Source organism: Rhodnius prolixus, unplaced genomic scaffold (genome assembly GCF_049639745.1).
Source record: "Rhodnius prolixus isolate KJV_2025 unplaced genomic scaffold, Rpr scaffold_5, whole genome shotgun sequence".
Taxonomy (NCBI): domain Eukaryota; kingdom Metazoa; phylum Arthropoda; class Insecta; order Hemiptera; family Reduviidae; genus Rhodnius; species Rhodnius prolixus.
Genome location: NW_027411624.1, coordinates 25,884,355 through 25,910,843, shown reverse-complemented (window position 1 = coordinate 25,910,843; position 26,489 = coordinate 25,884,355). Strand labels below are relative to the sequence as shown.

Genomic DNA, 26,489 nt, shown 5'->3' with positions numbered 1-26,489 from the left:
TTCCTCTGCAATCCTCGCCTAGGTTACTCATCGTGTTACACCATTTTAATTTTAATTAACAGGAAATCTGTTTATTTTTTTTAGTAATCATAAAATAATAATTATATTCATAATTTAAATTACAAAAATATATATTAAGCAAGAAGTTCAACCAGAATGTGATGAAAGGTTGGAGTTAAAATCTAACTTCCTTAATCCATCTTAAAATCAATTATTCTAGAAAATATTACTCATAAAACGAGATTTGTATGCATTCAGCTAATAGCTCAAAAGCTAAGCTGATTTTTGAGTGTTGTTTAAAAAAAACAAAACTTTTTCAAGAAAAACAGAAAATAAGTTCCACATAGCCCACAATATATTCTAAAACAAAAGAAGGCGTTCAGACTGTTCCATATAGATCTACTACAATTCCCAAAGCAAAAGTAGGCCTTAAAATTGTTGCTCATAACTCTACTAATATAGGAAATACAGGTGCACATGGTTCCAAAATAAGCAAAAGAACGAGGTGATAGATTACATTCCTTGTTTTAACTATACAATAACAAAAATTCGATTAAAAATTAATCATAAATCAGCAGTCAGATTATTTTCCTCTATGAAATTCCCATAAACATTTGCAAAAGCTCAAACAATTTAGGGAACCAGAAAAATTGCCCAAAAGAAATCTTTTTTTTTGTGAACAGGGTCAACGAGAAACTTAAATTAAAGTCCGGAAGGGTAATCCTTCGATAATTAATTAAAAATGGTATCTCCAGCTGTAAGCTACATAAAAATATATATGAATGTTATTGATATAGTACATATATTTGTTTATCGACACGTTTGTTAGATCCAAAAAGTTATAAACTCATTTTTATTTAGCACATCCAAGATGTTTTTAAAAAATATTAGTAACCTAAATTAAAACGCTAAGACCTTTTTACATTAGCAGACACGAAAGCAGTTCAAAACTTCTGTAGAGAAGACCGATCAAAATTGTAAAAATAATAATTTGTTTAAAAAAATACATATGATGGTGTTAGACAAGAACATTATCCTGCCATCTAGCGATAAAAATTTCAATAATAAACATTTCGAACCTACCGCTACCTCTAGCGGGATTTACTGTAACTAGTGCTCATTTGAAGCATATTTTTCACAAACTCAATTTTCTCAACTAGCACTACATACTGAAATACTTACAATAATATATCACCAAGAGAAATAAAAAAGAGTAATTTAAAAAGGTAATAGTATTTAACTTCATTAAATTTAATTCGAAAGTATCTACAACATGGTATAGAAATATAAATCAGTATTTATGAACAGTACGAAATACTTAACATTTACTCACTAGTGTGTGAGTACCAATGATCTTACATGACGCTTCTTAAATTTAAAAAAAAAAATGGGTGAGAAATAATTTTCTGTGGACAAAGGGATTTCATTTCCTTCTTCACATATTGGCTGCAGTCTTTTTTTTTTAATTATGGGCACCTAGTGTCTTTTTCAGTGTCGTGTCGGCTTCAGGGCGGTCAATCTCGTTACTGACTTCAATGTCCATCGGCCAGATTTTAGCCCTCAGAAAGATAAAATTAAGGGAAGGCAGCTGAACACGAACCTGGAATCTATCAGGTAATCCCATCACTTATTATTATCTGAGAAGGGATCAAAGCCCTGGTACTTCGTTAATCTTTCAGATCTAAAAGTACCTTTTATTCAAAACAATTTCCGAAAAATACAAGACTTTGACTCTCGCCTTTCCGCACATCCCAACCTTCTCATTGACCACCTTTCGTCTTTGACTCTTTCTGGTAATCCCAATCTGATTAAAACGGCGATGGCCAATAGTTGACGCATTGGAGAGCTCTGACGGGTGGTAACTCCTATTATGACATCTGATTTACTTACTGCGAGAGGAATCACGCTTAATTTTGTGAATTTCAATAAGGTTATTTAAAAAAACCTAAATAGTGTTTATTAAAAGTGTAGTTATTCTCAATTAATTGAAAACTTTCAAAGCTCAATTCAATAAAATTGTATGTTATGTGTTGGTACTTCGTACTTTTTACTTTACTATCAAACAATATGATAATTTTAAAATTTAAACTCTTCGTGAAGACGTTGAGAACTGTACGGTTTGACCTCTTGTATGTTAAAAGAAGTGGTGGAAGAGCTAGATCTTGACGTGCTTTCGTGTCTGCGGACTAGTAATTCCTCGGCCGTCAGATGAGCATACAACTCAATAACTGTTTAAATTCTCAGGACAAGAAATATGCAATCCGTTTACATTATACTCTGTCTTCAAGCAGGTATTTTTTTTGTTTTATACAAATTTTTAGCTTTACAATTTTTTTTTTGCTTTTCTTTGAATTTTATCGTATTTATTATAAATATTAAGGTCAAGAAATGATTGAGAATGACTAACTTGAATTATGTTGTTTTTAAAGCTTAACGTTAATTCGGTTTTCTTTCTTTTTAACTAATAGTGGAATTACTTTGAACAAAAGCTATTGAAACACAATAAATAGCAGAATGTAAGTTTTCAGTTAGATGTCCACATGGAACTTTTTGAATTATCCAATGCAATAAAACAAAATCTTTTATCCACGAACACATTTCTGGTTTTCACGGTATTTAAATAGTTGTAATATCATAACTTTAATAATATAATGACATTCTCGAACAAACATGGCGTTCCAGCACCCTCAAAACAAAGCTAAATCAATTTTCTTAGCGAAAAAAAACTTTAGCGAAAGTGAGTGTCTAGTCTGTATGTAATTAGCATATTAAGTTTAAATCATATTTTGTAATTTTTAGAACTTTTAGTATTAAGAAATAGCTCTTCTTATTCATTTTGCTATCGGCTTTCTAAGCATGACTTATTTGGTCCTCTTATTCTTCATTTAGAAATTAAGCCAGCAACGCTCCATTATGTTAATTAGCAAAAATATTGTGCGTGATAGGACGCCTTTTATTTTTAATTTGGAATTGTACAAAAAAAATGTTACAAAGTTGTTTTTTTTTTTTTAATATCCTCACGTTTAGAACAAATTATTCATAAAATATATTTACATTAATTCGATTTCTGATCTTTCCTTCTTTCTGACTTCTACTGCAGAAGTTTTTTGCTAAGTTTGGAATGAAGTCAAATTATTTTGCTTCCTAATTCTTCAAATATTTTGTTTACTTGCAAAAAGGAGAAGGAAAATAAGTATGGTTAATAGTAGACAAATTTTCTCTAGTAAAATAAAATAAAATGATTGTCCTTCAAGGACAAAGAATACCATTGTCACAATATAAGAAATAAAAATCAGTTTAAATTACTTCTTTGCTTGTTTTCTTCTCGGTCGAGAAGTTTTACTAAGATAAGATCAAGTATTCTCGATTCATGTCAATTAGTTATTGCTGCATGAATTTTTGAAGGCTAGAAAGGTGTAGATCATGGTAGCGTTGTTGCTGATTAATAGTGCTTACCTCCGTTTTTTCTAGGAGATGCACATAACTTTCGGCTCTGCAACTGAGAGTATTTCCAAATCTAACTTTTCTTCTTTCTTTATATGCTTTCTGTCTGATGTGATTACACATAAGGATTCTAAGATACTTTGATCTATACTCTATAAAGTTGACAGCGTATCAAAATCCGAAAATGGTAAGTGTTGATTCATCGACAATGCCAATAGTCACGATTTATTCGGGAAAACTTGAACCACGCTGGCGACCTTTTTGAGTTCTGCCCTTGGAATTGAAATAGGACTTATAATTATCGTGATTAAAATCAGGTTGCAATGACTGCGCTTATGAGTAAGTGAGAGGTGATCCGCAATATAAATTAACCCTGGCTACAGCGCGCAGGAGAAAGTGCGTTGCTGGATCTGCGAGTTACCCAGAACCTGATAGAGGGCGCCTTCCCTATCTTTTCCCGGCCTTAACAGTCTTTTCTCTTGGCGTTCAAAACCTACAACTTTGTACGTTCAAGTGGGAATAGTGCCTTTTAGGCAGAGCTATTATTTGTTACTCAGCCCAAGTGTGGGGCTATTGTTACCATAATGAAGTAGAGAAAGTGCAAAAATATGTTTTGAAACGATTGTTCTCCTTGCCCAAACACTGCCCACATTATATTGTTTATGTCGATTCTGATAGAACACCTCTTTTTTATTATACACTGCGATTACATATCAACTACGTTTGTAAAGTATTAAATTCACAGCCTTGTCTTAAAAAGCGCTTAGCTGAGTATGTGATAAATAAAAATCTATTTTGGTTTAAAGAGATGTCAGAATTACGTAATAAATATGATTGTATCGCCAAGAACATATACCAAGGTTCTGACTCAGTACACAAATTGTTAGATTTAATGAAAATAGATTTTCAAAAGGAATTATTATGGAAAAGGGCTGATTCAAAATTTTATAAAATTTACAAAGATCCTGAATTTGCAAGAAAGCAAGTGAAAGATATGTCTGTGATGAGAATAAGCTAAGGTTCATGTCGCTTATAATGAAGATTAGAGGGGAAATGTTACCATTAAACTATTCTGTGACCCGGACAGCTGATCGGCATAAGTGTTCGCTTTGTAATATGCCGGCTGTAGAGGATACTTATCATTTTATTGCCGTTTGTCCAGTTCTGAGTGGTTTTCGGCGGAAATGCTTAGGGATGGAAGTAATGGACAGGGCTCAGTTTTTATTGTGTCTCAATGGTAACGACTGGCTGGCAGGCATTGTACAATTACGCAATATTAGCACTGAAGTACAGGAGGGAATTAGTTTTTGAGTTTAATTATTAAATTTTTGTATTCAGGGAGACTTTTGTTTATCAGCAACATCTCGGCAGACGGACTGATGTCCATGCCTATATTGTTTGTGATGATGTCTAATAGTGTTGTTTTATGTATATAGAATTGTTAATAAACATCATCATTATTATTATTATTATTAGTGCCTTTTAGGGCATTTCTGCAAAATACAGGACTCTACGAGTCTAAATTCTCCGTTAAAAACGGTACATCTATGAAAGGCAGGTCCGGAAAAACTTCCTGATTCGAGAATTAAAAAAAAAAAGAGAAAAAATCACTAAAAACGTTTCAGCATTTTGTACGGTTCTAATATCTGTATTATATTTTTGAGTAAGAAATGGTTTACCACTGAGACTTAATCTTATCTTAAGCTTATAAGTTTGGTTTGAAACCCGAACTACTCAAACTTGATGGACCAGATAAGGGAGTGTACGAAAATCCAAAGTTGGTTACAAAATAAAGAAATGCTTTAACAATGTCACACTAAAAGCTTATTACCTCTATTTACATATAATTGTTTCTAAATTGTTCTTTAAAATTCTCTCTTTTTTTTTTAGTCTACGGATTTTCAATAGATTCTAAACTTGATCTGCCGGATCCGACAGTTGAACTTAAGACTGGCCAACAGTTCCCAATATTGGATTCCAGTCTCAGTCCTAAAGTAAGTATTTTTTATCGGTTGTTTTTGTTAACTTTAGATTGCTACTGTCTATTCAGAAAATTATTTTATAGACCATTTCTTATAAGGCTGCTCTAGCCCTTTTTAATGACACTTGAAGCGCAGAAAATGCGGGAGGTCACAGGATACATGGTCCAGTGAATGTGCGCAAATTAAGTCAGCAATGTCATCAAATTTCATTAGATTAGGTTTCCGTGCATAACGCTAGACGATGACATTATGGCTTTCGATTTGGAAAAACCTTTCTTGGAAATATAAAAATGATTAATTTTAATTTTTCTTTAAAATATTTACCTTCAGATCTAGGTAATCCAGGCTTATCTATAAAAATAATTTGAATGAAAATTGGTAGTTGGACGTTAAGCCCCGCCAGAAATTACTTAACGATTACTTTACTTTAATTTGAATGAAACTTAAGTCTCCATATTTTATTTCCTTTTATTCCTTATTTTGCATGCGAGAAGATTTTCGATTTTGAGTTTACATAAAAAATAACATAAATTGTAAAATGGAATTTACAGGTTAGGGAAATAGTTGTGTCAAAAATACATATATTTGAGGCTCTCTGAATTCAAAATTCCAAACCTTAATTAAGAAATGTGCATTAAGTTCAAATTAGAAACAGAACCATCACGAAATATAGACATTAAGTTATGGACAACTTAATAAAATTTTGTATTTTAATGAGTTGCTGAAATTTCGCCTTTTGCGAAACATCCATAGAAATCTTATCAGTCTTAACCATAAGAGAGGAACTAAAATTCATTTGAGAGTTAACTCAGGTTTTGATTAGCTGCTAAACTATAAGTCCAACACAGAGCTTTTTTTAAAATAAAAGATTAGGTAATTCATTTTAGAAATATCTGAGGTTTTAATAAAGCAATTTTTAACTTCAACTTAGAAACTTTGCTGCATAATTTTTAACACAATATTTAATTTTTTGCTATAAAATTTATTTGAAGGCCATTATAAAATTAGTTGTGCTTAATAAGATGGCTCTAAAAGTAATACCATGTTTACGATAAAGTATTTCGTATTCAAAAGAGTTAGTGGTGTTTATTACTATTGTTTGTAATGAAAAAATAAATCGCAGGAAGGTGTATGTGATTAGATTATAAAACTTCTCTATTGCGCTAATAGTTTCAATTTAGTTATTACTAATTATTTCCTCTTTGGGTGCCAATATTATTCTAGTAATATTTTATTCGTTAAATGTTTAATGTTTATTCATTCTGTATAGATAATCAAAGCGTTCTACGAGATAAACTTCTTACCTACCTCTTCAAAACCAGAAAATACAAACACAGGTTATTTATCATTATCGCCCTCTAGCAAGAATTGTCCATACACTAGACAGTTTTGTAAATATCTGTATTTTGTACCAACTAAAGTATCAACAGTCCAAGAAATTGAGGATCTTATAAAGGAATCAAAAGAGAATGGTGAGATACCTATTGTAAAAGGAACAAATAATGTGGTGAATATTGATGAACTGATGAAAGAAGTGAATAGGACAATAAGTGAACAGGTAAATTTTTTAATTAAATTCACTTCTCACTATTACATACTACTAATCATTTAAGTGGTGTCATCGAAACAAAAAGAATAATAGGTAATCAAAAATCAACATTAACGCCTGTGAGAGGTCTTATATTTTACAAAAAGCAGAGCTTTTTTATGATTTTCAGTAACTTATCTTTCATAAAACGTTTTTACAAAAATTTCTGAAACCAATAAATCAAATATTTTTCATCACGCAAAATGAAATAAGAGCACTGTTCTAAACTCAAGGGCTGAACCTGGGAGAGGTTCGTTGGAAGATCTTTTGAACCATAGACAGCCTCTTCAGAAAGAGAAGAGTAGCTCTTTAGGAGAACTAATTAGTGAAATCAATTTTGATTAATTTGAAACGTGAGGCATGTGGAAGGAAAACAAATTAAGGGCTTCTTCTTGTAAGTGATTTTCTTAGTGAACGCATTTGAAGGGGCGTAGTTTCAATTTGAGTTAAAAATATTTAATTTTATATTTTGCAATTTTAGCAAAGTACAGATTCCATTGTAATTAATTGCAGGCCATCAATGAAAGGTTAACACAGTGTTGACCTATTTAATTGCTTAGCTTTGAATGACTTTCTGTATTTAAATATGGCTCTTACTGAATTCAGGTCAACAAGAAAGTTCCTACAACCAGCGAAGTTCCAGTATACAAAGGAGTAGTGAACACAGACCAAGTTCTCAATGCACCAGAGATATCTGAATATCCTGCTCGGCCAGCTGGATATCAGCCGAATAGACAGTACTATCCTACGCACAGTAGGCCACGTCATCAGTGGGCAGATGGACAACCCAGGCGGTGTTTAGTATCACCTTGTCATTGGAGCACTTACACCAATTTCTGAAGAAATTGCTCCCTTGAGAATGCCATTAGTATTTCTTAATGGACATATATTCCAATAAAAAGTACATGTACAATGCGCTGATATTGTTTGACAATAAAAATTTACTTATTGATCAAATTATAAAAAAGCCGTACTAAGATTTTCAATTAATTTTTATTGTCTCCATTTTAATTTAGTTGTTTCATTAATAAAATTCTTGAAATAAAACATTCTTGCGTAATATTAGATATTTTTCCTAATTTCATAAACCCAAACATAGAATACTACTATTAATACTTACTACTAAAATACTACACAAAAGACTATGTTCTGTAAAAATCAGTAGATTAAAAGTGGTACTTTCAGTGTATTTCTTTTTCCGAATAAATGTAAATACTTGATCTAAACAGCTGCAAGTAAGTCGCGCACTTTTAAAGAAATATACATTTCTATTGTTATTCTTAATTAAAAAAAGTACAATTCCTGAGAGACTAAATTGCTAAAGATTCTGCTGCAACTGTGTTTTTCTTTGTTGATGAATGTATTTCAGTAAAAAAGAAATATAACTCTTCTATTTCCAACTTCCAAAACAAGCAGACCTAATGTGCATGATTCCTGGTGTGAACCCTGGCATAAAAGTCAAAATCTGGTAGCTAAAAATAAAAAAATTTAACATAACTAACAAAAATTTACCAATAATATACTTTTTTCTGAACATCTATTTTTAAAATAGCTGACCTAATATAAATGATCTACACCTGGCATAAAAATCGAACTGCGGAAATTAAAACTAAGTAATTTCTAACAGAACTATTGAAAATATTCCAATTTTTACTATTATTCTAAACTTCTACTCCCATAACTAGCCGACCTAACTACTAATGAGTAAACGCTTGCATAAAAATCGAACTATGCAAGTTAAAAATAAGGAATTTCTCGTAAAACTAGCTCCCATATTCCATTTTTTCCATTATTTGTAAAATTTAATTTCCAAAACTAGCTAACCACGTAGGTATTATTATCCCATGGTATGAAAATCGAACTCTACAAGTTAAAAATAAGGAATTTCTCATAAAACACGACAGCCTTTTCCATTTTTTCTCTTTCTTCAGAACTTCTCTTAAAACAAACCGACCTAATGCATATGATCCAATACTGTCATTAAAATCGAATTCTGCCAGTTAAAGATAAGGAATTTCTTGTAAAACTAGTTATAATTTTCCATTTTTTTCTCATTTTTCTAAACTACTTTAAAATATTAGCCGACTTAAGGTGTATCTAGTTAAGCAGTTTAGTTGTTAAATCTTTGATATATATCTGTCAACCAATTGCGATGCTTTTGAAAAATGGAAAGGCACAAAGAACTTTTCATAAGAAAAGAACTCCTTAAAATTTTAAGTGTCAGCTGGTCGCTGTTCACTATTTTTCTACAGGTAATTCGCCACAACCTCTCGAAGTTGCTGTTTACTTGTACTTGTCATTAATCGGCAAGTGTTAAGCCGTTACAAGAGAATGAGAGAGGAGTTCTTTTAATTGCAAAGAAGACATCCATGGCAGATGTTGCTAATTGCCGATTGTTACCTGGTAATCCTGATGATGTTTTAGGCATGTGGAACATGCTATTTACAGTTAATAATAATCTGTAAATGAAAGAATTGTTGCTCCGAACTTAATTTGTAAAATATCAAAACCCACTTACACGCTACTATTATACAATCTACGACAAATTTCTCTCGTTTAGCGGTGCAGTGAGATACACCATAGCTCTCACCACGTAACTGTGCTCACATGTATACATGTGTCCTAGTCTCCTAGTTTTTATTCAGCGTATTTATTAACTTAATTTATTATTAATTACTACTGTTTGTAATGAAAAAATAAATCGCAGGAAGGTGTATGTGATTAGATTATAAAACTTCTCTATTGCGCTAATAGTTTCAATTTAGTTATTACTAATTATTTCCTCCTTGGGTGCCAATATTATTCTAGTAATATTTTATTCGTTAAATGATTGTTTATTCATTCTGTATAGATAATCAAAGCGTTCTACGAGATAAACTTCTTACCTACCTCTTCAAAACCAGAAAATACAAACACAGGTTATTTATCATTATCGCCCTCTAGCAAGAATTGTCCATACACTAGACAGTTTTGTAAATATCTGTATTTTGTACCAACTAAAGTATCAACAGTCCAAGAAATCTTATAAAGGAATCAAAAGAGAATGGTGAGATACCTATTGTAAAAGGAACAAATAATGTGGTGAATATTGATGAACTGATGAAAGAAGTGAATAGGACAATAAGTGAACAGGTAAATTTTTTAATTAATTTCACTTCTCACTATTACATACTACTAATCATTTAAGTGGTGTCATTGAAACAAAAAGAATAATAGGTAATCAAAAATCAACATTAACGCCTGTGAGAGGTCTTATATTTTACAAAAAGCCATTGAAAATTTTAGTATCATTATTTATTTTGCCAATCTTACGACCAAGGAAATAAGTCATCTTCGGATTTCTTGCATGAATGGCTCAATTTCTCTTTCATTACTGTTCTTTATTTGTTGAATCTTTAACAACTTACTTGAATTGACTTTCCACTTACGAATTATGACAGGAAAAAGAACCATTTGCTGGAAGATCGGTGCCAGTTTTCATCATATGCAACTGTTTCTCAATTGTGTTCGACAGTTTGCCATCACAAGTGACCATTCGTTAAGAAGAAGAAGAAAAAAAAAATGCTTCAAAGACAGACCCAGATATTGACTCTAATAACACGGTTTATTAACTCAATTTCTGAGAAGTATTTTGTGTTTGAATGAGACTACACAGAATTTAAAACAATAGCGCTGAAGAGAAGCGTGAGAAAATGTCGCTAAGTTTAAAATGGAGAACAGCAACTGCATACCCTTTTATGGAACCCATGAATTTATAAACCACGAGCGATCATTTTATCTGGCTAACTTGTTATTCCTCTAATAGTATTGAGAGAACATAAAGGAGACATTTTCGTAAAAAATATAATCAATAATCAATGCGTACACATCATCTAAGGTATAACAAATTTTTTTTTCCTCCATATTTATTAATTTGTTTGTATTTATAGATATACAGTAGTTTGTGTTTCTTGTTAAGTATTCGGATAGTTTAATATAATGAATATACAAATACACAAGGAAAGTCCAATTTCTGCTTTTGTTTCAAGTTTTTCAGTTAATAATTGTCATTTCCAAATTTAAAATAATAAAATGTGACTAAATTGAGTTATGTGAACACAAAAGTCCTTTATATATATCTCTTTATGTTTTTACTTTTTATATATTTTTTCTCTCATTTTGTAAAATATCATTGAAAATATCAAGTTTCCTATATATAAAGATTATTTTTATATATATAAAGATATATATATATAAAGATTTTATATATATCAAATTATATATATAAATAAATCATCCAGTTATAATTCTATATAAATTTGTATAATATTTATAATGATATGGTAAAAGAATGATACCATTTTAAATTAAAATATACACAAAGTAAATTGGAAAATATATCATATTAACTTAAAAAACTAAAAGGAATCAATGTGTTAACATATAAGTTAATTAAAAAAAATCAAAACAATTTATTTGTACAAATAGAGACATAAATAAGAAACAAATAACAAATTAAAAAAAAAAATATTTATATAAATCTATAAAATTATATTAATAGGAAAAGAAAATCATTGTACATAATTGAACTGATATTATAATTCTTAATAAGACTGTTCTGGAAAAAAGTAATAATCGAACAATTAAATGTTTCCTTTATAGTTTCGTGTTTTGGAGGTCTTAATTCTGGTCGAAAGTTATATCGCTATAACATCTTATGAAGCCTGTTACAGCTAATTATATAATTTTGTAGTTAATGTTTCTGTAATGAAAGAGATCCGGAGGTTAGCAGTGCTATTAAAAAGTCTCCAGGCATTGATGATCTCAGATGTTGATGCGATAAAATATAAAAATTAACGATAATGTATTATGTATGCATATAATCAAAACACATTCATTTTTACGACTTCAATTCATATAGTGAAATCGAGAGAAGGAAAAGCAAACGTGAAGAGGATAAAGAATCAATTTATTCTTAGTGAAATCATTTCCTTCAAAATTTTCTTGAAAATAATTTTATGAATTTGTAGTGACGCAATTGAAAAAAATGGGATACTACTTGACTAATAGTTTTAACTAATTTATTCAAACAAATTGAACAAACTTATTTCATCAAGTTTAGAAATCTCAAATTTTACAGAACTGTTAGAAATTGGAGGTAGCAAGATAGTACCAACTTTTCAATATATTTTTTTTATATAAAATTTCAGAAAGATGTTTCATTAAAAACAATGTAGCTGCTTTTAAATTTAAAGAAATCAATATTCCTTAAGGAATAATTCTTTTTAAAAATTCAAGTAACATAGACTGAAGTTGTTAAATCCACAAATCACGGACTTAGAACTTACTGTGAAATAAGAAAAACGTATTGAAAGTAAATTTGCTTAATTTGTAGAAATACTTATTTATTTATTTATTTTTGAGATTTAGGTATATTTAATCATAACCTAGATTTCTGTAAAATAATTTATGGCACAGTACCGATCGGTTATTGAAAGGGTGAATTCTCAGCATTTCAATAATTAGTCAGTGGTACGAACATGATAATAAGAAACAGACACCCTTCATGCACCAAAGGTAACTGTGTTTCTAATGAGAAGCATTCACCTTCCTAGAATAAAGTACAATTGTACAAAACTATGGCCTCAGAATATAATGATAAGCATTGTTGAACAAATTTGCAACTTTCTTTACTTAACTGCAACTTAATTCAAATAAGTTCCTAATTTAAGAATTTTTTCTCTAATATATTTTTTTTTTTTGTTTACTGATCTTGGGCGTGAGTAATGAAATAAAAATTTTAATCTGGTACAAATGTATTGGTCCGATATACGGATATATGTATCCCAAACTTCGTCTTTCCAAAAAAAAATATTCACCTGCAAGTAATTCAAAATGCGAATGAAAGAAGTTTCTTTAGTTTTTTGAGGAAGATTGATTAAAAAGCAAAACAAAATACGTTCAGTTAGTGACACGGGACTAGGCAGGACACTAGAGCAAGACTGATGGAGACAGTTACCCAAAATAATATAAAGAAAATAGATGAGTAATTAAGTTGTCAGACACCTTAAGTCAGACAGTGACACCAATTATTAGGCTTACATATGTTTAAACAAAATATGGTTAGTAGATAATGTTCATACAAAAACTTGATAAGTTTTTTTATTTCCTTTATTTTAAAAAAAGGAGGTTAAAGTCTGTGTTTAATTTTTACGTTTATCCAAATATTTTTGGTCTTCCAATTTTTTCTTGTGTTCAAGTTTTTGTATTGTTTTAACATAAATTAGTAAAAATAATTTCCTTTGAAACATAAATTCCTAAATATGGATAGTCAATAATTCGCATTTCACAGTTTTTGCGAACCAACAAACAGGAAACTATAAAAAATATTATTTCCGAATGTATATATATATTTTTTTTTTAACTTGACTTTTTTAAATGGTAAAAACTTACAACCAAATTATTTTCATTTTTAATAATTACAGGAAGTAAACGTGTCCCAAATTATTATATCACTTCATTTTAAACACGCTACACATAAAAATAGAATATAGGTACACGAAGTTTATTTATTTGTATTCAATTAGTGGGCTATTTCTGTCCGGTTTAAGTGAGTATAATTGTTTACAATATATTCCAACATTTATCGCATTATTATTATTTTTCTTTTAAAGCAAATTTTGATTTACTACAATAAAAATAATTTTTATTTTCAAATATTATGTTTATTATATATGTATATATACATATATATTTAGCGAAGATAAAGAAAATGAAACAAAAAATAAGATCTTGAAAAAATATAGAATACCAAATTTTGCTTGTATTTTCACTTTCAACAGATTTAAATTAATTTTAATGGCATTATTATCAACTTTATTTCTCTTACAATTTTAAAGTAAATTAAGAATAATAGTTAGAGAACACATTTATTTACAATTATTATTATTATCTTTAGTTTTATTAAAATGATATATATTTTTATTATTTACTCTACAAATATTTATACACTACACTTTTTATTCTTAATTCAATTCTAAAACAGCAACGCCACAGAATATAATAAAATTAAAATGTTAAGGAAACTAATGATTAAAAAATACATTACATAGCTTATGTACAATTTGGGGAGAATGTAAAACGATTTACTGCTTGTTTTTTGTTTTTCAATTATCTGTATAAATTACTCATTCTGATTAATAATTTTTTCTGATTTAGAATCAAATGAAACTAGAATAAAACTGAAATATATAACTTTCTTTGCGATCTCGTAAATGATAATTTGTTTCTGTTTGAGATGAAGGATAAATAAAACTTATTAACATATAACCTTACATTCCTAAATATCTGATTAGAGAGCTTGAATAATATATCGAATGAGATATATATTAGTTTTTTTTTTTTAAATTACACCAGGATTTGGGAGAAGGAGATCCAAGTTTAACAACAAGTTTTTTTGTTTTTACTTTACTTTTATAGAGACATATACTTAGCAATTTCATGAAATATAGTTTATTGTATTTTTATATTTTTTCCTTTCTTTTTATTCTTTTTTACACTTTCCACTTGATTTCATAATTTTCATGTCTTTCACTTATTAAATATTAAAAAAAAAAAGAGTACAATATTAACTCATATGACTGTTAGTTACAATTACAACACAATTATTTTTTTGTTTTTTTCTTTTTTATTCTCCACAAATTCTTTTTCAAACCTCCAGATTGTTCCTGGACTAATTAACTATTTTATTTATTTCAATGCTGAACCCCCTAAGTAATTTTTACCTTATTACTAATAACTTGTTTTCCAAAAGTGATTAGATGGTATGGTATTAAACATTTTTTTAATTTATTTAATTTCATGTTTTTATAAAGCTTCCACCACAACTTTTATCACCTACGAAAGTTCATTCGCAAGTACTTTTTTTTAAATGTATACATTAATTTTTTTTACTTGCGACATTAAAAAAATTAAATAAATAAATAAATAAGAAATCAAGTAATAATTGGGAATGGAATAAGTGTCTCGACATAATCTGTATAAAAAAATATATGTATAGTCATAAAAAAAAAATTAATTTGACTTTTTCTCTTTTACAAACAATTGTTTAAATATTAACTTTTTTGTACGTACATATTCTACGAAAAAAAAAAAAAAAAAGGTGAGATTGGAAATAATGAAACAACTCAATAGAAAAAAATAATTACACTGAAATAACATGGTATTCTAATGGAATATTTATATAACAGTTTGGGGTTCGGGAGCCTAATAACTTAAACATTAAAAATAAATAATCTCTAAATGCTAGTATTGGTAAAAAGTTAGGAAAAAGAAATTAAAAAAATGTTATACAAATAACGTATATATATAATAAAGATGGCACTTAATAATAAATTGCGCGAGTTCTTTTTTTCTAAAAAAAAAAATTTAAGAAAATCAAAATACAGAGTAAATAAAGGGAGACTTAAGTGAACGGGGAATAAAGGGCAGGAATTTGTGGGCAGTGTGGATTTCCATGATATTTTTGTTTTTATGTGTGTAGTATGTGCTTTTCATTCTGTTTAGACATGAATTTTCTTTTATTGGTGAATATAGTTGGGAAGCGAGGGTAAACGTTGTGGTTGGTTGTGAGTGGAAAGTGGCATTCTTTCTCAGGCATAAAATTCTCTATTTGAATTTTTTGAGTACGAATTTGACGTTGGCGATCTCTTTGGCTCATCTAATGCATAAGATCCTTCATCTTTTTTACGCATCCTGTATACTATGAACATTACGACAAGTATTGCGCACAACAGTCCAACAACAGCGCCTCCGATGACCGCTATAAACAAGAAAAATTAACATTAAAACTCTGGAAAACATATAAACTACAGGTGAGTCTTCAATCTGATCCCAAAATCAATTAACAAGAGCCTTACTTTGAATTTGTATTTTTTTCTTTTTTTTTCTAAGCGATTCATAGTGTAAATTACTTCAAATTACCTCGCAGTTATTGAATAACTGAGATAGATTATTAAAAAATTCTACTTTGAAAAAACCATTTACCCGAGTCAAGGTATCAAATAATCAGACTGCTTTTTCAAAGTTTAGTGAAATTTGGGAGAAAAAATCTAACTTTTAATAGATTCTGTTCGAATCTCTTTAAAATAATTTTTTTTTTTTCCAGCCGTTTAAATTAAATATAATGTAGTTTGAACTCTGCAAAGTATCTTGTTTTGCGTAACTCTCTTTTAAGCCTTTTCAAAATTTATTTTCTTGTACACTCTCATACAAGCATGCTGATTTATTTTTTTCGATATACACGGAATCGTCCACAAAGAGTTTCTACCTCAAGGTCAAACGGTCAAACAACACTTTTACCAAAAAGTTCTTGAAAAACTTCGAAAAAGGGCACTCGTGTGAGACCAAACATCAAGAACAAGTGGTTGTTGCATCACGATAATGCTCCTTGTCACACAGAAATTTCAATAAACGAGTTTTTGGCCAGTAAAAACATTCCTGTGGCTCCTCAGCCTCCTTATAAGCCTGACATGAGTTCATTGTGACTTTTTACTCTTCCCGAAGTTGAAAAATCACCTCAAGGGAACTCATTTTGGGACAGTCGAAAACATTCAAACGACCAGCTGAAGGCTATTCTAGTATCGGAGTTCGAGCACTGCTATGAGGAGTGGAAGAAACGTCTCCACCAGCGCTGTGTGGCTTCAGAAGGAAGTTATTTTGAAGGTGACAATATAGAATTGTAATTATTTTTGAATAAATTTTTTTTAAAAAAATCAGTCTCATTACTTAATTTACACACCTCGTATGTCCCCAAAAATGAAAACTATTTAATAACTCTCGGTGATTCACTAATTTTTGATGAAATATTTCTTTCCTAAAGAAGTTTTAAAAGAAAAAGTTCCTTTGGTAGTTTACCAAAAACATTTTAATAAAACCTAAAGTAAAGGTACTCTATTAAAACACACTACTAATTGATTCGAACTTAGGCATTTAATAATTAAAAAACAAAAGTGAACTACGAGGGTCGTTTGAAAAGTCCGTGCAGAAATAAAAACTACTTAATTTTTTGGGGTAAACCTTTTTTATTTTTCAACATAGTCTCCTTTTAGGCTTATACACTTCGTCCAACGCTGCTCTAGTTTGTTGATCCCTTCCGAATAATAGGATTTGTCCAAGTCTGAAAAATAGCCATTCGTTTCTGCAATCACCTCCTCGTTTGAATAAAATCTTTTTCCCGCCAGCCATTTCTTCATATTGGGGAAGAAATCGTAGTCCGAGGGAGCCAAGTCTGGAGAATAGGGGGGATGCGAAACGAGTTGGAACCCTATTTTCATTAATTTTGCGACCACAACTGCTGAGGTGTGAGCTGGTGCGTTGTCGTGATGGAAAAGGACTTTTTTGTGGGCCAATCGTGGGCGTTTTTCTTGCAGCTCGGTTTTCAAACGGTCCAATAACGATGAATAATATGCACCTGTAATAGTTTTACCCTTTTCCAGATAGTCGATGAGGATTATTCCTTGCGAATCCCAAAAGACAGTCGCCATAATCTTTCCGGCCGAAGGAACGGTCTTCGCCTTTTTTGGCGCAGATTCCCCCTTGGTAACCCATTGTTTAGATTGTTCTTTGGTCTCAGGAGTGTAGTGATGTATCCATGTTTCATCCACAGTGACGAAACGACGCTTAAAGTCCTGCGGATTCTTCTGGAACAGCTGCAAACCGTCCTTGCAACACTTCACACGATTTCGTTTTTGGTCAAGCGTGAGCAATCGCGGCACCCATCTTGCGGATAGCTTTGTCATGTCCAAATGTTGATGCAAAATATTATGTACCCGTTCATTCGAGATGCCCACAGCACTAGCAATCTCACGCACCTTCACTCTTCTGTCATCCATTACCATATCATGGATTTTATCAATGATTTCTGGAGTAGTAACCTCAACAGGGCGTCCAGAACGTTCAGCGTCACTTGTGCCCATATGGCCACTCCGAAAATTTTGAAACCACTTATAAACTGTTCTAATCGAAGGTGCAGAGTCACCATAATGTTTATCAAGCTTCTCTTTAGTCTCCTGAGGCGTTTTGCCTTTCATAAAGTAGTGTTTAATCAACACACGAAATTCTTTTTCGTCCATTTTTTGAAAATCACTCGACTTCCTCGATTCAAACGAATGCCAAACACAAAGAAATAGACCGATCTGGCTGAAACTTGGTGTGTGTTCTTCCAAGAGATGCTACTAACTAAACATAACCTCGATACGCGCCAGTAGTGCTATCTCTCTGACTTTGCACGACTTTTCAAACGACCCTCGTATTTATTACTATTACATAAACTAAGTAAATAATAATTTTTACCTGCAAGAATGCCTGGTTGTGCGAAGAATGATGTAACTCTTTCTTCGTGCTTCGTATTCATAACAGATACACCGTTTCCGTGTCTGCTATCTTCTGCTTCTTCACTCTCACTTGGAGGTATATCTGCTGAATTAGGCTTAACGTGATCCTGGTCCGTTTCATCCTAATATAGTAATCAGTGAACAGAAGTTAGGTTTAAATACAAACAATCTATGATGTATAAGCTACAAATATAAGTAACTGTAGTTTATAAAAAAATTCTTGCTTACAGACGGTCAATATTGAAAATTAGAGGCCTCTTTTTTTTGGGTAGTGTATTTTGTATGGCGATTTCGCTCATCATTTCTTTAGGAATTTAACAAGCAAGGCTTGTAGATTGTAAGTAAAAACACTTCATCGTTTTGCAACGTTCAACTCTTACGTTACATTTACTTAGTTTTGCAAACTTGAAATAGGTATCGGAATAGTAAAACACATAACTTACAAGTTCTTTAAAAATAAACAAAGAAATCCTTACTGAAAAAGGCACCACAGTAAAATTGGAAAAGAAAAACTAATTTTCCTTTTCTAAAGGGTCAATTGCCTAAGACTTTAACGGTTGATAGATTTTGCTCAGCGATTAGGTTATAAATAACTATACTTTTTTCTTAAAATTCTTAATATTTTTATATTGAGAACAATGGCGCCTGGAGCCGAGTCATCTAATAAAAATTTTTAAAAAAACTAGTGACTTCTAAAAAGAGAATCTTTAAATTCAGCAAGGTGACCTCTAAACAAGGAAAACTGAAAGGCCAATATCTCTCACACTCTCCATAGTCCTATTATTATTAATTTGTCATTATCAGTTGGGAGAATGACCCTGCTCCAATCTTTCCAAAGATCTATGTACTAGAGTGAAAAGGTGCTTCTCCAGTTTCCAAAAAATTGCATCATTGTGGACAAAGGTTTGCTTAAACCAGATAGCTACACACACTACATTAATGTTTCAACTCAAGTGCAACAGTCAAGTAAAAAAAATAGCAAATTTTCACTTGAATAAACTGCAACGAAGGAGATTCACTTTTTGCATTCTGTGGGATAATAAAAGATGAAAAGGTCGGCACGTCATCATAATTTATTATAAAGCTTGAGGGAAAATAATAAATTTAAACTTCAGTTTGACCCCCTCCTTTCAAAAGAAGTACGAGGCGTGGCTACTAAATATCGAGACTGATGCTGCTACAGAAGAACTATGCATGCGCCAAAATCCTAACGACCGACAGCTGTGCAGCGTAAAGCCTTCTCTTTCGATTGCAGCGCCTCACACGTTTGTAGAGAAATCAGTCTGACCGGAACCGTCGTTTGTGTAAGAGGTGTTTAGTTTCGTTTTGCCGAAAACATGATACTACACATGTAGTAGAGCAACGAATTGTCGTGAAATTTCACATTAAAACTTGATAAAACCGCTACTGAAACTTATCTTTTATTAAAAGAAGTTTATGGTGATGAATGTTAATCACGTGCGCGAGTTTTTTGTGTGGTTCAAGCGTTTCCAAGATGGCCGAGAAGAATTCCGAGAGAGGATGACCACCCGGGTCGCCCTTCCACGTCCAAAACGGATGAAAATATCGATTATAATTAATCAACATTACTAACGTGAGGTACTTGCTCAACTCCGTGAAAGAGTAAGGAAAAAACGACCCGATTTGTGGAAGAACAAGTCATGGGTTCTCCATCGAGACAACGCGCCGGCTCACATCTAGCAAAGTACAACATCCCAGTTTTAGGCCATCCGCCTCATTAGCCTGGATCTGACCCCATATGACTTACTGACTGTTCCCCAAAGTCAAATCTGCATAAAAAGGAACACGATTTCAGTCCGTTGAAGCTGTGAAAGAAAAAGCGGCACGCGTCACGCAGGAGCTCACAGAAAAAGACTTCCAGCACTGTTTCGAACAATGGTAAATTCGCATGGAGCGTTGTAGGGATAGGGGAGGGGTGTATATTGAAGGTGATAATAACTAAATATGTATAAATTATAAATAAAATGTTTTACAGCAGTAGTCTCGTTATTTAATAGCCACACCACGTAGACTATGCCTGAAAAAATACGTTTTTCAAGCCTTTTAAGTTTTTCTCATAACTAACACTAACGACAAGACAATGCCTACCAAATTTTTTTTTAAAGTAAGATTTAATGAAAATTATGAATAATAATTACCAAAGCATTCGTTCTAGTATTGGCAGTATTGTCAGTCTCAACTACTCGCACATCCACTGTTTCTTCAACCGGTTTGGATTTTGGCACTGGTACAGGTACTGTAATTATAACATGTTTCAAAAATCTTCTTTAAATCATTTTTAAAGAGTGATTTTCAGTTGTGATTGATTAATTACATCCAATTATTATTATTAATAATAAGAAATCATTTCAAAAATTCATCAGTCCAGACTGTTTATGGTGCGCCAGGTTCTTTGGTGCATTACATTCAGTTTTTTTTTTTAAAAAAAAAAAGGACTATACTAGGGAAATAATATAAACATCACTAACAAGGAGCTTCACCATCCTCGTCATCAGGTCCAAATCCAGAGCCACTAGACTCTAAGTCGTCCTTCACCTCTCGGTTCCCAGATCCCTCCAGCTCATCATCATCAATGTATATATCGTCTCTTATCCAATTATTAGGTTTCTTCTACAAATAAATAAATAAATAAAATATTAGGTTATTTTTATGGCTACAAAAAGTTATTTATTTAAAAAAAAATCATTTAAAATGTTTTAAACTTAAAAAAATAACAGATTTCTTTGCTTTCAATAAAAAACAACCATTTATCTTATGGGAGAAATAAAATTCTCAACGTCAAAGCTAGTTAGATGGGTGCACAACTTGCTTATGCAAGAATTTCTACTTACTCAGTTAGTCCTTTGTGTGTATTAGTCCATGATCAGCAGTAATTTGTGTTAAATTTGTTATTCATCACAAAGTTTTTCGTTTTCAAGGTAGCAATTTTTGTGCGAAATTAAAACTAATTTTCTTTTCTCTTATTCTTAATTCAAGGAAGTACCGCAACGTAAGTTTTGAAACAGAACTTTTCATCGAAATACATTTTTTAACAAAATAAATCTGTCCGTAGATAGCTATATAAGGAAGGGTGGAAGGTCAAAAACTGCAGGAAGAAACGTAATGTTGAAAAACACCCAATTTTGCCAATTTTTTCCTCGCTTTCATGATATTTGATGAGAGTGTCCAATGTCTCAAACTCTTTACTAAATTTATATTCAGATTACACTTCAAAAAATGGAATCTACCTTACTCACCGATGTGGGGATTACAATTAAGCATCACAATTAATCTGCATCTCCATTGCCAGCTGTTGCAGATGACTAAGTGATAATAGTCTTAAGATCAAGAGGACATAGAATATATAATGCGCATAATAATAAAGTCATATCAAAAATGGCGTATAAGGATAAATTTAGCAATAACTATTTTTGACGATAACAAGCGGTGAAGACATATAAAAGTCATAAAAATCTCAAGGGATGAGAAATTCAAATACTTGGGCTCTGTCATTAATAAGAACGCTTCAATTAACAATGATGTATCACAAAAAGAGCATACGACTTACTGAACCCCATATTACGGAGCGGCAATATTCTAAACAGAACGAAAAAACAATACAATAGCAAAGATGTGAACCAGAGGACGCCAAATATGGTTGATTCGATACTATTGTCACTTCCTGTCCTTGCTAGGAAAACTGAAGAGGTTCTTGACAAATCTTTTTATTCCAAAAAGTACAATCAGAGCAATTTTATGTCTCACCCCTATATTATATCAAACTGTATTAAAAGCATTAATCGTTTTAGAATTATGATGAAAATTAAGTGAACAGAAAAGCGTATTTAGAATATTTATTTTTCTTAAATTTCAGTAAAAAGTTCAATCCATTTTTTTTAAATTTAAATTTAGAACTAGACCCAACCAAAACCTAATGCGGGAAATCCCAATTACCTTAAATTAACTGGTTATACTTAAATAAACTGTTCAGGTTATTGAGATTTTGTAGAAAATGACTTTTTTTTTAAAACTACACAAATTATATATTTGGAATTGTATTTCTATAATTTTTATTTGATAAATTTCCTAGAAAAAATAATTTATAATTACCATATTAAATGATTCATTCTGAATTCTTCGAATAAACTGCACGATATTTCCAACTTTAATTGATAAGAAACCACCAATTGTTATGGACAAAATTCACATTTGAAGAATATTTATCATTATAGTAATAACAGCAATAAGTGCTTTTTAATTCCTCCATGTGGCTGATCACAGTGACAAATTATCTGAACTATCCAAGTATCTTACATATTTATCTATTTTAAATATTAATTTATGTTTAAATAGAATCAAACTTTACACAACTCGAAGAACTAAGCTCATAAGGGAGGAAAAAGGCAACTTTAATTGATAAGGAACAATTGTTATGGACAAGATTCACATTTGAAGAATATTTATCATTATAGTAACAACTGCAATAAGTGCTTTTTAATTCCTCCATGTGGCTGATCACAATGACAAATTATCTGAACTATTCAAGTATCTTACATATTTATCTATTTTAAATATTAATTTACGTTTAAATAGAATCAAACTTAACACAACTCGAAGAACTAAGCTCATAAGGGAGGAAAAAGGCAAATCCGTAAATGGTCTCGATTAAAGAGAGAAACATGATTCTAGCTATGTCGACAAAGATCAATCTAATAAATGAAATATTGATAAAACATTAATATTAGTTAATGTACCGTTTATTTATTTACACATACGAGCGGCGCCCATTTAAATATTTAAAATAAGAGAAAATTACACTTTTAACAGCAAATGGAAAAGATCAAAGCTCCTTGAAAAAGGGAAAGAACTTGGTTTATGCGAAATAATTACGATAACAGTTACTAGATGGGCAATTATCCAAAGATATACGCGATATAGCCCCGTAGAAGGCACGATATAAGTTGTTAGCCACTTAACAGATCCATCTGGAGTTTATCGTACAAACACCAATCTTATTATATCATTATAGCTATTAATAAAACCAAAAACACGCAATAATATCTATTTAAAATCTTTCTAAAGTGGATATAAAACTTAAAATGAGTGTCGTCATCGCCTGAGTTCATAAACTATTTCACACACACACAAAAATGTAAAAACTTTTTTGTCGTTCATTTTCTCTCGAGAATTTATTAATAAATAATAAATATCTGGCATGAATACAAGCAAGATTGCCCTTTCGTTCCAATTCTAATTAAAAATGTCAAATTTCCTTTATTCAGATACATCTTTCGAAACGCTTAGTTCCTCAGAGTATGGAATAGGTCTTTTAGGTGAAGGAGAAATAAATAAATAAAAATGAAAAGCATCTTAGCTCTCACAGAATCTCCTAAATTATTTTATTTTTTTGGAGAAAAAAACGAAGGCAGCTTTGAACCCAGTTTTATTCTTTATAATGGAAAAGTGACCCACAAATAATTTTAACTCGAACCTCTTCTCAGGTTACCAGGTAATGGCTGCTGTACGGAAAATTCTAGCACTCAACTTCCCCCCCCCCCAAAAAAAATGAACTACTATTGCACTTACTTTGATCCGCAAGACTTTTGATAGCAGAAAACTCATAAACGAAAGTTTAATTGATACATTTTATAATTATATAGCATCGCAAAAAGTAGAAATACATCTCTACGCCATGAATCTTACAGTTTTTTCTTGTATGAAAGCTTGAAGTCAAAAAGCCCAGAGGTTTAGAGCTTAATTTTTGAACAAGTAAGGAAGTTCATCGTAATAATTATCTAAAGAATTAATTTTATGCTTACTAGCCAACTAGGTAAAAATAATAGAATAATTTTCTTGCAGTGTCAACTGATTCCTCTCTATCACAAGTTTCATTTCTTTGAAGTATTTTTTATTGCATAATTCGATTTTACAATCGCAAATAAATTTATTTCCTCTACGTTCCTTCTTTTTGAAACCATCGTTCATCTCCAATCACGAATTTTATACAATTTTTGTTGCTATCAAAATCTAAATTATAATTTCAATTTTTCAATTTCTAGTTGCCTATTTCAAATGTTTGTTGAAAAATTCGCCAGTATCTAATCACTAATGTTTTGGAAGCTATTTACCTTTATCTCAATAATGGATGTTGGTTTTTTGAAAATAAAGTTTTATCTTTCTTTTTTTCAGAAAACAAGAAGTCAAATATCTGCTACACTACGTTACATGTTATCTCATTTCCTTCAAAGTTCCTGTTAAGTTTAATATAATATCGTTATTTCTCTTTACCGCGATAACCTATTCTAAAAATGCTACAGAGATTATTAAATTCCATTCTTTGCAACATTCGATCGCTATTTCCGAGGAAAAATATATGGAGCAGATATTGTCGTTGACAAACTTTTGTATGATTCCATTAAACCCACAATATATCTGTGTAAAAAATTACAAAATGGTATAATCATTTCAGACATTTTAATGTGCAAAGATACAGATAAAACATTAAAGAAAGTGCATAAGTGTGAGTACGGCACAAATTATAAATATAATTTAAATTATGGCTTTCAAAAAAATAAAAAATAAGGTAACGGCGTTATATAACCCTTTCAAATGATAAAACATTGGTAATTGGCTCCTTCAGATCTGTTTCTTTTAGCACGAATAACAAAAACGATCACACCAGTAATTTGTGATCCTAAACGAAATTCTCCATAAAGATGGTTTTCCCGAATTAATATTCTCAGAATTTTTGTTTATGTCTTTAATGTTAGTATGTTGGAACGGCAGAATCACGAGATAATAACAATCTTTCGAAAAATATATAGCTTATCAAATTAATTAATGCACAAATTTTCCCACTAAAAATGATAAGGAGTAACAACCTTTATAAAACAAAAAAATTATATCACCATACTCAATATGTGGAGAACCCGATTTAAATACAGTGTTCTACGTAACAAAAAATAATAAAATTTTCAAAAGTGCCAGTCATCTCTTCTCCTTATAATTTTAAGCCCTACGATTATTTCCTGTGCTCGCTGTTAGTTAACTCACAAGAAAAAAATATTTAAAAAGAAAAAAAATTGAAGAAACTGGTAGGCCGGTATGCCTCAGACAATTCTAGGAAGCATGATTCTCCCAGTATTGCGGAATTACAACTCTTCCTACTAATAAAAACTGAGCTACCTTTATTTACGTTTGCTATACCTTATTATTCACCACCTACGTTATCATAATGCCGTAAGAGTGATTGTTTTTAAGGAAGCTGTTATCAGTGAGGTTGTAAACTTGGATTAGTAAAATTAATGACATTAATAATGACTTAAAATTAACTTCAAATTCCTTAAGATTACTTCAAAATACCAAACAGTAACAAAAAAGAGTATGTAGGTAAAATTAAAAGAAATTCGTCGGGTATAAATTTCCGATATCGCTGTTACCCTTACTACATTAGAGAGTAAGCTATTATAGGAAATGATAGTGTATTTATAAATATTAGGTGTAGGTCAAGTAATTATTGTGGAATACAAATATGTAAACAATTCCTTCTGCTATATTTGCATTTTTGTTTTCACAGGTGTGGATTGTGACGAGCCCATTTCTTAAATTACAAAACTTTTTCCATTTCAACAACTTATGCCATGTTACTGATGAATGTAATGAAGAAGTTTAAAAAATAATACAATATTTTGCAACTAAATAAGTACAGTACTCTTTAAAAAATGAAATAAAAAAGGTTATGTCAAAGAAATACTCACTTCAACTGCGTACGACGTCCTTATCCCCACAGATATTAAAGCACTAAATATTAAAATATATAACCTTAAATACATCACCAAACTTAATTGAGTACCGAAGTACTTAAATCGAACGCAATAACAAAAAATTGAAAAAATAATCTAAATAACACATAAACCCTACACACCTCTAAACATTGATCAACGAAATAACTTATGTCAATGGTGGGCTATGGCTAGAACTACTTTATCCGCATCGCATCACCCTTGCCTGGCTCTTGTGTTATTACGCAGCTTGTGCTTCCAAGATCGCCTTTGTTATATACCCGATAAGTAATAAAATAGAACGTTTCTTATTTTTATTTTA

General features: G+C 30.9%; 2 protein-coding genes across 2 annotated transcripts; one reads left to right on the top strand and one right to left on the bottom strand.

The window, feature by feature from the left end:
* The first annotated feature begins 2,136 nt into the window (after positions 1-2,136).
* LOC141458379 (uncharacterized) lies at positions 2,137-8,077 on the top strand. Its single transcript, XM_074136276.1, has 4 exons — positions 2,137-2,291; positions 5,335-5,438; positions 6,697-6,984; positions 7,621-8,077. Exons 1-4 carry the CDS (start codon positions 2,255-2,257, stop codon positions 7,852-7,854), a joined length of 663 nt encoding a protein of 220 aa, XP_073992377.1. The 5' UTR covers positions 2,137-2,254; the 3' UTR covers positions 7,855-8,077.
* Positions 8,078-10,887: 2,810 nt separating this feature from the next.
* LOC141458378 (syndecan-2-like) lies at positions 10,888-26,404 on the bottom strand. Its single transcript, XM_074136275.1, has 5 exons — positions 26,144-26,404; positions 20,876-21,017; positions 20,546-20,643; positions 18,346-18,508; positions 10,888-15,814 (listed from the first exon to the last, which is right to left on the bottom strand). The coding sequence occupies exons 1-5, from the start codon at positions 26,216-26,218 to the stop codon at positions 15,645-15,647; spliced, it is 648 nt and encodes a 215-aa protein (XP_073992376.1). The 5' UTR covers positions 26,219-26,404; the 3' UTR covers positions 10,888-15,644.
* Positions 26,405-26,489: the final 85 nt, after the last annotated feature.